Genomic DNA, 12,013 nt, shown 5'->3' on the forward strand with positions numbered 1-12,013 from the left:
CCTCCCCTCTTATGTTAAAATATACATTCTCCTCCCCTCTTATTTAAAACATATTAGAAAAAATTTCATTCCCCTCCCCTAAGAAGCTTGAATTAAACTCCCCTCCCCTCTTATGTTAAAATCTACACTTTACTCCCTCAATATTTTTTTTTATTTCTAATAATCTAGCAAAATAATAATAATCTAACACACTTCGGAAAAAATAGTATTGCGGGTCTATTTTAATATAATAAAAATAGAATACATATTTTTCGCTATTTTTTATCCACAATTTCATCAACGTGTAGTTTTAATCCCTACTATAAAACATGAAACAACCCAAAATAAAATTAAAATATGTGAAAAATTACTAAAGACAATAAAACATGGTTATTTAAAATTTAATTTTATACTCTAAATTATAAAATCAATAGCAAAATATTTAAATTTAATTATCATTGACATTTAAATTATAAAGAAATGAATTAATTTTTTTAAAATGGTGGTTTAAAATTAATATCTATCATAAAAATATTTATTTATGTTAAAATAGATTAAAGTGTAGTGCATATTTAATTATCAAGGGAGAGGATTGTAATTCAAGTATTTTATAAGGGAGGGGAGTATAACTTTTACTTTTCAAAGGAGGGAAGTGTATATTTTAACATAAGAGGGGAGTGGAGTGTAATTCAAGTATCTTTGAGGAGAGGTGAGTGTAATTTACTCTTTTTTATAAGGCCAGAGCAAATGACTTCAAGAAGAGTGACTCCAACTATATTGGTACCCAACTCTAATCTTTTGTCAAATACTTATAAATATTATTAAAAAAAAAAGGAGAAAAATATATAAAAAAAAACTGGGAACATCAACCTAACCAGTTTATCCATAAAATGTAGATCTACCCAAACGTGTTATATGAAAATTAACAACACCAATGGATCAAAACAGCCTCCTTAGAGGTCTAGACTGTAGTGAATGGACCAACCGTCAACACGGAGCATATCCACGTACCATCATCCCTTAGGGTGGGATTTAGTATGGGAAAGGATACTTGTTTCCCACCATGGAAAAATATTTTTTGACAATTAGATTAAAGAGGAATACCAATTTTATCATGGTCTATCCACACTATATTTTTTCTCTTTCTCTTTCACCATTTTCTTCAACCTCCATCACTGTTCTCCTCTCCACTTCTCTACCCCCAACACAGTCACCACTAAACAAACTTGGTAGAAATCTCATGGTGACAAATAGAAAATCATAGTCATAATAATAAAGGAAAATAGGACCTGATTTTAACTAATTATTTCAAAGAATAATAAAAAGATCTAAAATCGTATAACAAGGAAATTTTCTGAAAGTGTTTGTCTGATGTTTGCGTGAATTGATTTCTTGGGCTTCAAAGAGAAAGGGGATAATTAGTTAAAAGTTATACAGTTGATGCTAATTCTTGTTTTGAGTGTGTTAATTAAAGGAGAGACCGATGAGTATCTTCTTTCCAGACAACGGTTCCGACGACGTTTGTTACAGATGTGTTGCCCTGTGATTAAAGCAACATCGTTTGCGACAGAGAGGTTGGATTCGTCGGACGGAAGGGAGAGAGGAAGAGACGAAAAGATGGCGTCGGAAGTGGTGTGTGTGTTTAAAGGAGGACAGGGAGGGTGGGAAATATTGTAAAATTTCATATGTGAATATGATGTTGCTAATTATCCCCTTCAATGTTGAAGGTTGAAGGTCGGAAGTGGTGTGTTGCTAATTATTTCAGATCTAAAATCTTAACTTATGGAGGTTGAAAGTCAGTGGTGGTGGGGGGTTCACGGTAGAGTCTGATGGAGGTTGAAGAAAATGATGAAAGAGAGAAAAAATATAGTGTGGATAGACCATGATAAAATCGGTACTCCTCCTTAATCTGATGGTCAAAAAATACTTTCCCATGGTGGGAAACAAGTATCATTTCCCATATTAAACCCCACCCTCCTTCCAAAGTACAACAAGTTAAACACTCTTTCGAGTCACAAAGCAAATACAAATAAGACCCTTCTTCCGACGTGTGGAGAAAAACCACCATCCAAAAACATCTGAAGCAACACATCAGTTCGTCCCTTATTAGACATTGAAGAACGGCGACATCCTTAACAATATGCTCATCAAAACATCTTAAAAGGAAGAACAATATGCCGATAAAAACAAAATAAAGCTATTCAATTTTTTTCTTAAAAGGCTATTCAATTTTTCATATTACAAAAAAGTTATTTTTTTTTTTTTGTGGTAGATAGTTATTATTTTTCTTATAAAAAATTATTGATTTTTTTATGAAGAAAAAAGATAATTAAAATATAAACCTAGTGTGAAAAAATAAAGAATCATAAACCTCTCCTCGACGAAGAAGGGAAATCGAGCCGTCGAGAAAATCAGTAGGTACCGATAGCGGTAGGAAATAGTGTCTCTGCGTTTCACTCCGTCGTATTAAATCAAATCCCTAATCCAAAACACCGTCAACGTTTCTGTGTTTGCGTCGGAGCTTCGAAATGTTGGGTGGGTTATACGGAGACCTACCTCCTCCTTCTTCCGCCGAAGAAGATAAACCAACCACCAATGTCTGGTCATCCAGCACCAAAATGGCCCCCGCTACTCTCCGTAAACCTTCCTCTTCTCTTTACACACCTCCCCATACCCTTCTTCGATCCCAAAACAAACCTAAAATCGTCAATTCCACCAAAACTATTCTCTCTCCTGCACCACAGCCGATTCTTGCTTCGCCACTTGACGATGTCGTCGTTCAACCGGCTCTTGTAGGAGTACAGTCGACGGTGATGGAGGAGTATGATCCGGCGAGGCCGAATGATTATGAAGAGTATCGAAGGGAGAAGAAAAGGAAGGCTAGAGAAGCGGAGATGATGAGGGAGCTGGAGAGACGAAGGGAGGAAGAGGAGGAGAGGGAGAAAGAGAGGGAGAGGGAGAGAGAAAGAGAAAGGGAGAGAGATAGAGATAGGGAGAGAGATCAGGGAGATTCCAGATTGAATATTTCCGGTGAGGAAGCGTGGAGAAGGCGTGTGGGGATGAGTGGAGGAGGTGGCGGCAGTGGTGGAAGGGGTGTGCCGAGGTCGCCATCGCCTCCTGGGAGTGTGGATGGATTTAGTATTGGGAAGTCGGAGACCGTTGGGTTGGGAGTTGGTGCTGGTGGGCAGATGACTGCTGCTCAGAGGATGATGGCAAAGATGGGGTGGAAGCAAGGGCAAGGGCTTGGGAAACAGGAGCAAGGGATTACAACTCCGTTGATGGCGAAGAAAACCGATAGACGGGCTGGGGTTATTGTTAATGCCAGTGACAGTAAGTCTGATAAGAAAGTTAAGAGTGTTAACATCAATGGTGTACCTACCAGAGTACTGCTACTTAGAAACATGGTATGCACATTTTTAATGTTAAATGCTTGTTTGTTTTCGGTGTTTATGTGCTTGTTAACGACGCCGAGAGGTTTCATGAACTTTATGAATCACATGATCATGTTTTATATTTCAGCTGCATTGTTTTGATGGGTGTTTTTAAGAATAGTACAGATTTTGTTGTTTGTTATGCTATACATTTTTGTTCTGTGTGCTGTTTAGTTTTAATTTTAAAATAGCACAGGCTAATGAATATTTGGCATATGATGTGGCCTTCGGATGTTTTGACTTGGTGATCACCGGATGTAGTGATATCGATTATATATGACTTGGCGTTCTTAATCACACAGGGGTTAAGTCACAGCTCCCATTGCTCAACTTGGCTTCTACACTTAATTTGGAAGCTGTTGTTTGCTTTTAGTGTCTACGATATCAGATTTTCCAGAAAGAACACAGTAATCTCATGTGGAATATCTTTCTGGAGAAATTAGCTTGACTGTTATTAGATCAGTGATGTTCTATGAACAAATGTTAGGAAATGAAGTGTGAACAAGAGTAGAAAATAGTTGTTGTAAATATGAGAATAGATGAACAGACATAGAAGACAAGATATGATTAAGAATGAAAATATCTGAAAGAAAGTTGTAGTACAAATGTCAAGGATATAAGTAAATGTCCATGATAAATACTGGTCCAGAGAATATAGAAATGTTGAAAGAAAAGGTTGGAGAAAAAAATGAGTACAGGCAGTACTCAGTTGTTCCTTTCACGATTTGGAGACCCTGAAATCTTTCCTTCTAAAACCAATCTCCATCAAAACATAAAACCCCAAATCTTCTCTCCCTTCTCTTTGTGGCCTATCCCTGCCAATCCTGTTGGAATTCTAACCAACTCTATCCATGCTGACTAGCAAACCAGCTCACTGTGTGTCCTGACAATACTCCACCCTGAAATTTTCCCTTCTCCTCAAGCTAACTTCAGGAGAGTACTCCTTCATCCATTGTTATGCAGCAATCTCTCACCTTATCCTTCCCTCGGATATTCCTCCATCAATATCACGTGGAATTTCATTCTTGCAAACACAGGCTTACAATATTTCTCATCACTAAAGTAACCCCTTCTTGACTTCTGTAATTATGCGTCTGAAAATCTCCATTGGATTCTTTCCATAATAACTAGCTGGTGTGAGTGTGAATTCTTTATTCCCAGACTCATGTTCCTCTTCGATGAGGGATAACTGATGTACGAAATTCCTCAGTTGCTGTCAATACATTCCTTACCTTTGTCAGGTACCCCATTAGTGGAAAACTAATCGTATAAATCTCCAACCAATTTTTAAAGGGCCTGACTCGTTACATGTGCAAGAGGCTTTGTTGGGTACCTTATTCTTCCCACAAATATCTGGACATAGTCCGTAATTTCTACCAAATACTTTGCTGGGTGTAACTTCAACTCTACTCTAATCTCATCTTTTAGTCCTTTCAAGAAAATTTTGGTGGTTTGTGTCTGCACCTCTAAGGGACCAGCATACTCTCTTACTCCTCCACAAAAATCACTTGTTTCAAGCCCAAGAGTAATTCACAGGGATTCTGCATCATGGAGGAGGGAAACCTCCTAATTAGTGCTTCTCTGAATTCTGCCCATATGAGGGATTCTAATTTCTGAGAAAATAAATCCCACCACAAAAACAAGTACAAAGCCCAACCTTCATGGCCAACATAATTGCTTTGTAACATTTCATTGTCAGCTACCCTTTCCATCTTTGTCACGTCCATATGCATCTCCCCCGAGAATGAGGCCTTTGCCTCTGCTGTCCATTCTTCTCTTCAGAAGGTGCATATTGATTTTTTTTTCCTTTCGTTACATGATTGAGGATGTCATCTCAATAAATTTAAAGAATTGGCCACTTATAGGAAACAGCACAAATATTGACGTGGTCAGAAATTATAAAAATTCGTATTTATATACCATATACACAGACACATAATTTTATGGTTTAGTTTAGAAGGAAGGGTGTGCTTGCAAGTAAAACCATTTTCATAACAAACAAGCATGCATCTATGGTACACGTTCCATTCTTTTTATTGTCGTTGAAATTGGCAGTGATACAGATCTCTCTCTCTCATTGTCTTTTCAAGTGTTGGATAATCAGTAATGCCATTGGTCTGGTGTATGTAGCATGGTTTATTTTCTGATTATGTGACTTGGATGTATCTTGGTTGATCACTTTTCCTCCCTCTGTGGATGAGCAACTGTTTTTCAATGTCCTGTTCTTAGAATGGTATGATGTTAATACAGTATGAGGGGATGATGTTTATAATTATTAATATGGTGTTGTTGTAAATCGGGAGCTAGGCTAGGATTCATTAGCAGATTGGGTTTTTTGATATGCTGTCCCTGGATAGATTGTAGCTTTATTGCTTACTATTGAATTTTGGATTAGGATTAGTTCAGAGTGCAGTCAAGTTTGGGTAATGCCTTTTAAGAATTACAGTTCTTTAAGTTGAATATCCATGGTATATTTTCTTTCTTGGGGCTGTTCGCTCTTTTCAAACTGATTATATCACTTCATGATGCTACGGAGTCGATATTGTACTTAGCAAAGCCAAATGAGCTTATTTTCATTGAGAGCGGGCCTGGGAGTTGAGTTTCCTTTCATAATATTTTGAAGGAATTGAAATTTTTTCAGTTCCTTTTTTGTAGTTCCGAAATTCTTTTTCATTCTTCAGGGAATTTATGGGGTAAAGTTCCTTTTGACTTTGTGCCTGCATTGTAATTAATTGTTGATAAATATTTGCTGAAACGCTTAATACCTTGTGTCTATTTTAAACTGTTTAGGCACTGGGGTGGAACATAGATGTGTGCACTGTTTTTTTTCCCTCATTTGCATATTATTAATGCTGAGGTTGATCGCAATTTCCAAAGCAATAGATCAGATTTAATTGTTTATCTGAAGTTGCCTTTGTTTGACATTTTGATCAACAAAAGAAATTTTCTTAGAAAGAGGAGGGGGAATGAGCAGTCTTTCCTAAGAAAGAAAGAAAGAAAGAATACAATCCTCCACTCCCTCTCCTCACAAAAACCTAAAACAGAAGTCTTGTGACACGGCCCTCTGTAAAGAGCTCTCCAATCCTGAAAATTGGAATGTTCAATGATACGTTAATCTTTCTTTCTCTTCTAGTCAATTTTGACTTCTTGGTTTTTGAACTGAAGTTGATGCAATAACTGTGATTTCCACTACATTGAGCAGAGATAGATCATATATCGTAAAAAGCCTGTGCCTGTATACTGGAACTTTAGGTTGTTCTCCAGAATTCCCGATGAACTTGATTTAGTACACATGTGCTCTGCGACTCTGCATGCTTTGAGCCCTTATTGTTAATCTTTTGTCATTAAAATATCAACAGTGATTGTATTAGTTCATCCTTAAATGATGTTTAATTTATTTTATTTGAACATGACTTATTGTTGCTTTGTTTTGAAGGTGGGACCTGGCGAGGTAGATGATGAGCTGGAAGATGAGGTAGGATCAGAATGTGCCAAGTATGGAACAGTAACCCGAGTTCTGATATTTGAGATAACAGAGCCAAATTTTCCCACCGACGAAGCTGTAAGAATCTTTGTGCAGTTTGAGAGATCTGAAGAAACAACTAAAGCGCTTGTTGACCTTGATGGTCGATACTTTGGAGGTAGAACAGTGCGTGCCACATTTTACGACGAGGACAAGTTTAGCAAGAATGAGTTAGCTCCAATGCCAGGAGAAATTCCTGGCTTCACCTAGAAGAACAGAACGTCTATGATTTTTAATCAAGTTGTTCTCAGTGATTACGCTGAAGACTTGAAATTGGAGTTTAATATTTTTAATTACATGATAGTTGAGCATTTAGTTAAGCTCCAATCTTGGTCTAAATGTGTTTGTAACAGTGACTAAGGGTTGTTGCTTAGGAAATTATTGTGATGTCCACACTGAAAACTCCTTACTTGCACTAATGTCGCCACTGTACATTGTTGAACTTGAACGTTCCATAATATTATGATCACTTGGAGTTTGAGATACCATCAAATAAGCTGTTGCCACTTGATCTTAAACTAGTTAAGGTTTATTTACTGAAAATTTTGTACTAAATAGTTGTTTGTTTATGCGTGTATTACAAATACATCCATGATACTTGCAGCCCCGAACACGTATGTTTGAAAGTATGACAGTGATCGAAATAAAATGCAAGTGTTTAATTCAAAAGGAAGATATGGAACTAGCTATGCTACTCAAAGCATGTTGGTTGTCTCATGAAATTCATTTCTCTCCTCAGTTAGGAACCAAAAAATGTTACTTTTTTTTAGAACCAAAAAAATGTTACTAAAAAATCTAAACAAGTAATAGATGATAGATTGTCTTGAATAGCTTCAAGAGAAGAAAAGGGTCAAAAGTGAAGAATTCTAATTTCATGTATTGCCCATGAAATTATATTTTACTTTGTGTAAAAGGGGACATGTAAATAGATACAAATGTTGGTTTAATTAGTTTGTGCAGATTGTTATAAAGATGCTCTTAATTGATCTAATAATGAAACTTTAGAGCAGGGGAGAATTCTAATTTTGGATGCTTAAGTTGATTTTAAGTTTACACATAGTCTATTTATAAATTTTTAATGATAGTACTTAATAAATGTTTTATCCCTTCAAAAAAACAAAATTACTAAATCATTTGTCAATACTTTATATTATTAAATTTCAATAATTTAATATTAAAATGATATGGAACTTGTAGATAATGAAAGACCTCTACTCAATAAGCTCTCTTCCATTTTTCTCTTCAATGAGGATACCTATCTGGTACCGAGGCTTATGAAGCTAAGCCTCAACCGTTGGGGTACCTATTCCATTCCAACAGGGTACCTATTCAAGTATAATGAGGATACCTATTCCATTCCAACAGGGTACTACAAAATGGGTCAATGAATATTCGTTCCATTGCATCCCTTTTAGTCAAACCAAAATAATGGATCATGGCATCATTCCATTCCCCAAAATTCAAGTATAGTCCAAACATTCCTGAAAAGTTTAAAGGTTCACACCTTTACACTTCAATAATAAAATATATTCTTAACATAACCCTAAGTAAATCAAGAAAATTGCATTCAGAGTTAACTAACTACCAAATTAATTCTAAAGCAAAATGTTTCTCGGATTGGTTAAAGTTTACAAGCATTTAACTAGCAAAATGTAGAGCATTGTACCAGTACATAACTTCACTATTCCTAACACCAAAGTCTAAGCTCTAACCTACTCACAAAACAAAAGTATCTTGCAACCTTGAACAATCCCACAAAGGTAGGTGGATTTCAAGCCAAGAAAGGTTAGCTTCAGCTAGTTTCAAAAAGAAAAGGAAAGTTAAATTTTATATTTAGATTACTAATCTATGACAAATGGCGCATCCCTCTCACCTGTTCCAGGAAATTCGGACAGCAAAATTGGCTCTTCTTCACCTCTAAGAATTTGAACTTTGAAGACGATTTCCTCTTCGCTGTTTTTCATGAGCTCAAAAACACAAGCGTCTCCAAGCTTCAAATAATTATCTTCAGCAAATTTTTCCCAGCTAACACTATCAAACTGTTTGGTTTTGTTCTGCCCATTATAAGTCATGCCCCAACTCTTACCCCGATATTTGAGAATAGTCGGAACCTCTTTAGAAGGAAGTTCTTCACATATGCTGCTGCTCGGCCCCTATATGCCAACAATACAACAATACAAGATTTAATTGATTTTGCAATGTACCTTTCCAAAACCTTCATTTACTGATAGTATGTAATAGAGTATAACAAAATTTAGTTTCATAATAGAGTATAACAGAATTTAGTTTCATCTATAACAGATTATGTTTCTGTTTTCCTTGATATTAGGATAAAGATATAGTTAGTTACTCTTTGATTACCTTATCCTGTTTATAATTAATTGTTACTATTCCTTTAATATATAGGCACAACAATTAGAAAGGGATATAAACCTCCACAAACATGAAAATGTCTTGTATACTAAAATGTGCTCAAGATTTCTATGATGCAGACAACAAAGCAAAGGATAGTATTGTTCTGCTCAAAGTGTGATACTATATTTTTTCTTCCTTTTGTGAAATCAAGAATGAAATTACCATTCCATAACGGGTACTAAGATGTGTTTTCGAAAGGACGACATGAAAGTATGGCTCTCCTGTAAGCGGTTCAATTCCACCCGTTTGCATATTTGTCGTAGGAACAGAAGGTGATGGAAACGAGGCTCGATTTCCCACAGCAACTCGACCGCTACTCACTGAAAATAAATGTGAAATTAGTGATAGACGGTGTAGATGAAATTTAATTCATGTAGTGAGGAAGATGAGTAATCATAGAAGGAAACAATATGAAAAATAAGTAGTAACTTTAATTTCTATACTTAGAACTTACACTTTTCACTGGTTTAACTTGTTTCCTTATTTAGTAATTTCCTATAATTGGATCCATCTCCAAGTTCAATTCACATTATCATGTACTATTAATCAAGATTTGTGAATTTCTGACAATCATAGATATATTGTTAAACTCATGGAAAAAGGGTCGCAATTGCAAAAACATACCAAACCACAGTTTATGATGATAGAAATAATCACACCAAACAGGTAACAAAACAAACCAAACAACCCAGAATCACAAAAAGGTTTTTTACCCTTCAAATGATTATATATTTCTAAACTAATTTCACATCTCAAAGTTACAAATGTTAGAATAGAGAAGGGAAAGAAAAGTTTTTTACGCTGGCTTTTCCGCTGCAAACATTTCAAATGTGCTTCTCCACCATGACACGATGCGTGACCCGGAACTATATCAGAAGTCCGTCGCAATTATCATCAACACAAAAACTAACAATTCAAGCGGATAAAGTTCAAGAGTTTACAGGTTGGAACACTACATCCAAGAAGACAAACTTTGTCCAAAGCAGCATGAATCTTAGCAACACTAACCTATGCAACCCAATACCCTACATAAATGTATCAAACAGATTGAAACAATGGTTTCTAAATCCACAGTGAAAATTAACTTACAAATTCATGGCACATCTGATAAACCTGATTAAAGAAATTAGAGGTTATCATCAAAAGTGAAAACACCTTCTAAAATAAAGACACAACCGAAAAAATCAAACCAACAAATCAAAACAACTTTCTCTTGAAATCAAAACAAAACATTAATAAAAAAATCAAACCCTTAAAATCAATAAAACAACTTTCAGGAGATATCCAACCCTAATCACCATTGAAACCAAAAAAATTTCTGGAAAAACAAATCCCTTAACATGCAATCACATATCCAATTCAACAACAAAACAGAAAACCAAAAAATTTCATTCAATCATGATTTTAAATTGATCAAAGGACAAAGAAATCACCTTGAATGAAGAGGAGAATGGAACTTTGCACTGAAGAAGAAAAGGAAACGGAAGAAGCTTTCTTTGGCCCTTTGATGAAAACCGTTCGACGGCGAGGTCGACAATGGCGGCGAGGAGGTCGACGGCGGTCGGTCTCTTTTGTGTTGTTTCTGTGTTTGGTGAGGTTTCAGAGAGAAGCGTTCTTTTCATTTTTTAGACTATATATATATATATATATATGGATTTTTCTAACATGTGCAAATTTGCACATGTTAAGGATACTAAAAGAAGCAACTTTTTATTGAAAATCACACTTGTTATAAAAAAGAATATATATTTAATGTAAAATACACAAGTTCCAATATAAACTTACTACTTTAGTATCCTTAACATGTGCAAATTTGCACATGTTAGAAAAATCCTATATATATATATAAGGACAAAGATTGTCCTATATAGTAAAGTAGAAGATTAATCAAGATTTGTGAATTTCTGATAATCATAGATATATTGCTACGACTTTGCTACTTGAATAAAAATATGTCAAAGGACTAATGAAGTCACCTCTAAGATTATGTACAATGGTTTACATATTCAACATCCTTTTTTTACACTCCGCACCATCTTCTCTCTTCCATCTAAAAATTCAACACTCATTCAATTTGCTACAGTGATTTTGTTTAATAAAATTCAACACCCCACCCCACCACTTTTATTTCATATTCTTATTTTCTTTTATGTTTTTGTTTTTGTGATTATATATTAATAATAATTATTGATTGAAATTAAATTAAAATAATTAAGAGTTAAATATTATTTTTTTCCTAATTTAATAATTTATTTGAATTTTTTTTTTAAATTTATGTTCTTAATTTTTTTCTTCTTCTTGCAAGTAATAAAGACGAGATATAGGGATAGTCATTATTAAAACAAATAAAATTACAAAAAACTTAAAATGCAATATAATACACTAAGCACACAACACACCTAAAATGAAACATGTAACAACCCGATTTTTAGCTAGATTTATTTTAATTATTTATTATGTGATTATTTGTGTTTGTGTGTGATTATTCATCATTGGATGCATTTTCATGGATTTCCGTATTAGAAGGGTATTTTGGTCATTTAGCGAGTAAGGGTAAAATAGTAATTTTGGTGAGAATTATTTTTAGTTTTAGTGAGAACCATTATTTTACTAAGTTACTAGTGTAGTAATTAATTTTTACCGTTGTTAGTAATTTACCGTTGAG

The 12,013-nt window shown here is 34.9% G+C and overlaps 2 protein-coding genes across 2 annotated transcripts; one reads left to right on the forward strand and one right to left on the reverse strand.

The window, feature by feature from the left end:
* Nucleotides 1–2,333: 2,333 nt before the first annotated feature.
* On the forward strand, nt 2,334–7,426 carry LOC11441386 (DNA-damage-repair/toleration protein DRT111, chloroplastic). Its single transcript, XM_003607784.4, has 2 exons — nt 2,334–3,383; nt 6,847–7,426. The coding sequence occupies exons 1-2, from the start codon at nt 2,508–2,510 to the stop codon at nt 7,141–7,143; spliced, it is 1,173 nt and encodes a 390-aa protein (XP_003607832.1). The 5' UTR covers nt 2,334–2,507; the 3' UTR covers nt 7,144–7,426.
* Nucleotides 7,427–8,123: 697 nt separating this feature from the next.
* LOC11441927 (B3 domain-containing protein Os04g0386900) lies at nt 8,124–10,947 on the reverse strand. The gene is made up of 5 exons (XM_024781650.2): nt 10,782–10,947; nt 10,149–10,214; nt 9,511–9,668; nt 8,807–9,086; nt 8,124–8,414 (listed from the first exon to the last, which is right to left on the reverse strand). Exons 3-5 carry the CDS (start codon nt 9,598–9,600, stop codon nt 8,263–8,265), a joined length of 522 nt encoding a protein of 173 aa, XP_024637418.1. The 5' UTR covers nt 9,601–9,668; nt 10,149–10,214; nt 10,782–10,947; the 3' UTR covers nt 8,124–8,262.
* Between the last annotated feature and the right edge of the window lie 1,066 nt (nt 10,948–12,013).

Source organism: Medicago truncatula, chromosome 4 (genome assembly GCF_003473485.1).
Source record: "Medicago truncatula cultivar Jemalong A17 chromosome 4, MtrunA17r5.0-ANR, whole genome shotgun sequence".
NCBI lineage: Eukaryota > Viridiplantae > Streptophyta > Magnoliopsida > Fabales > Fabaceae > Medicago > Medicago truncatula.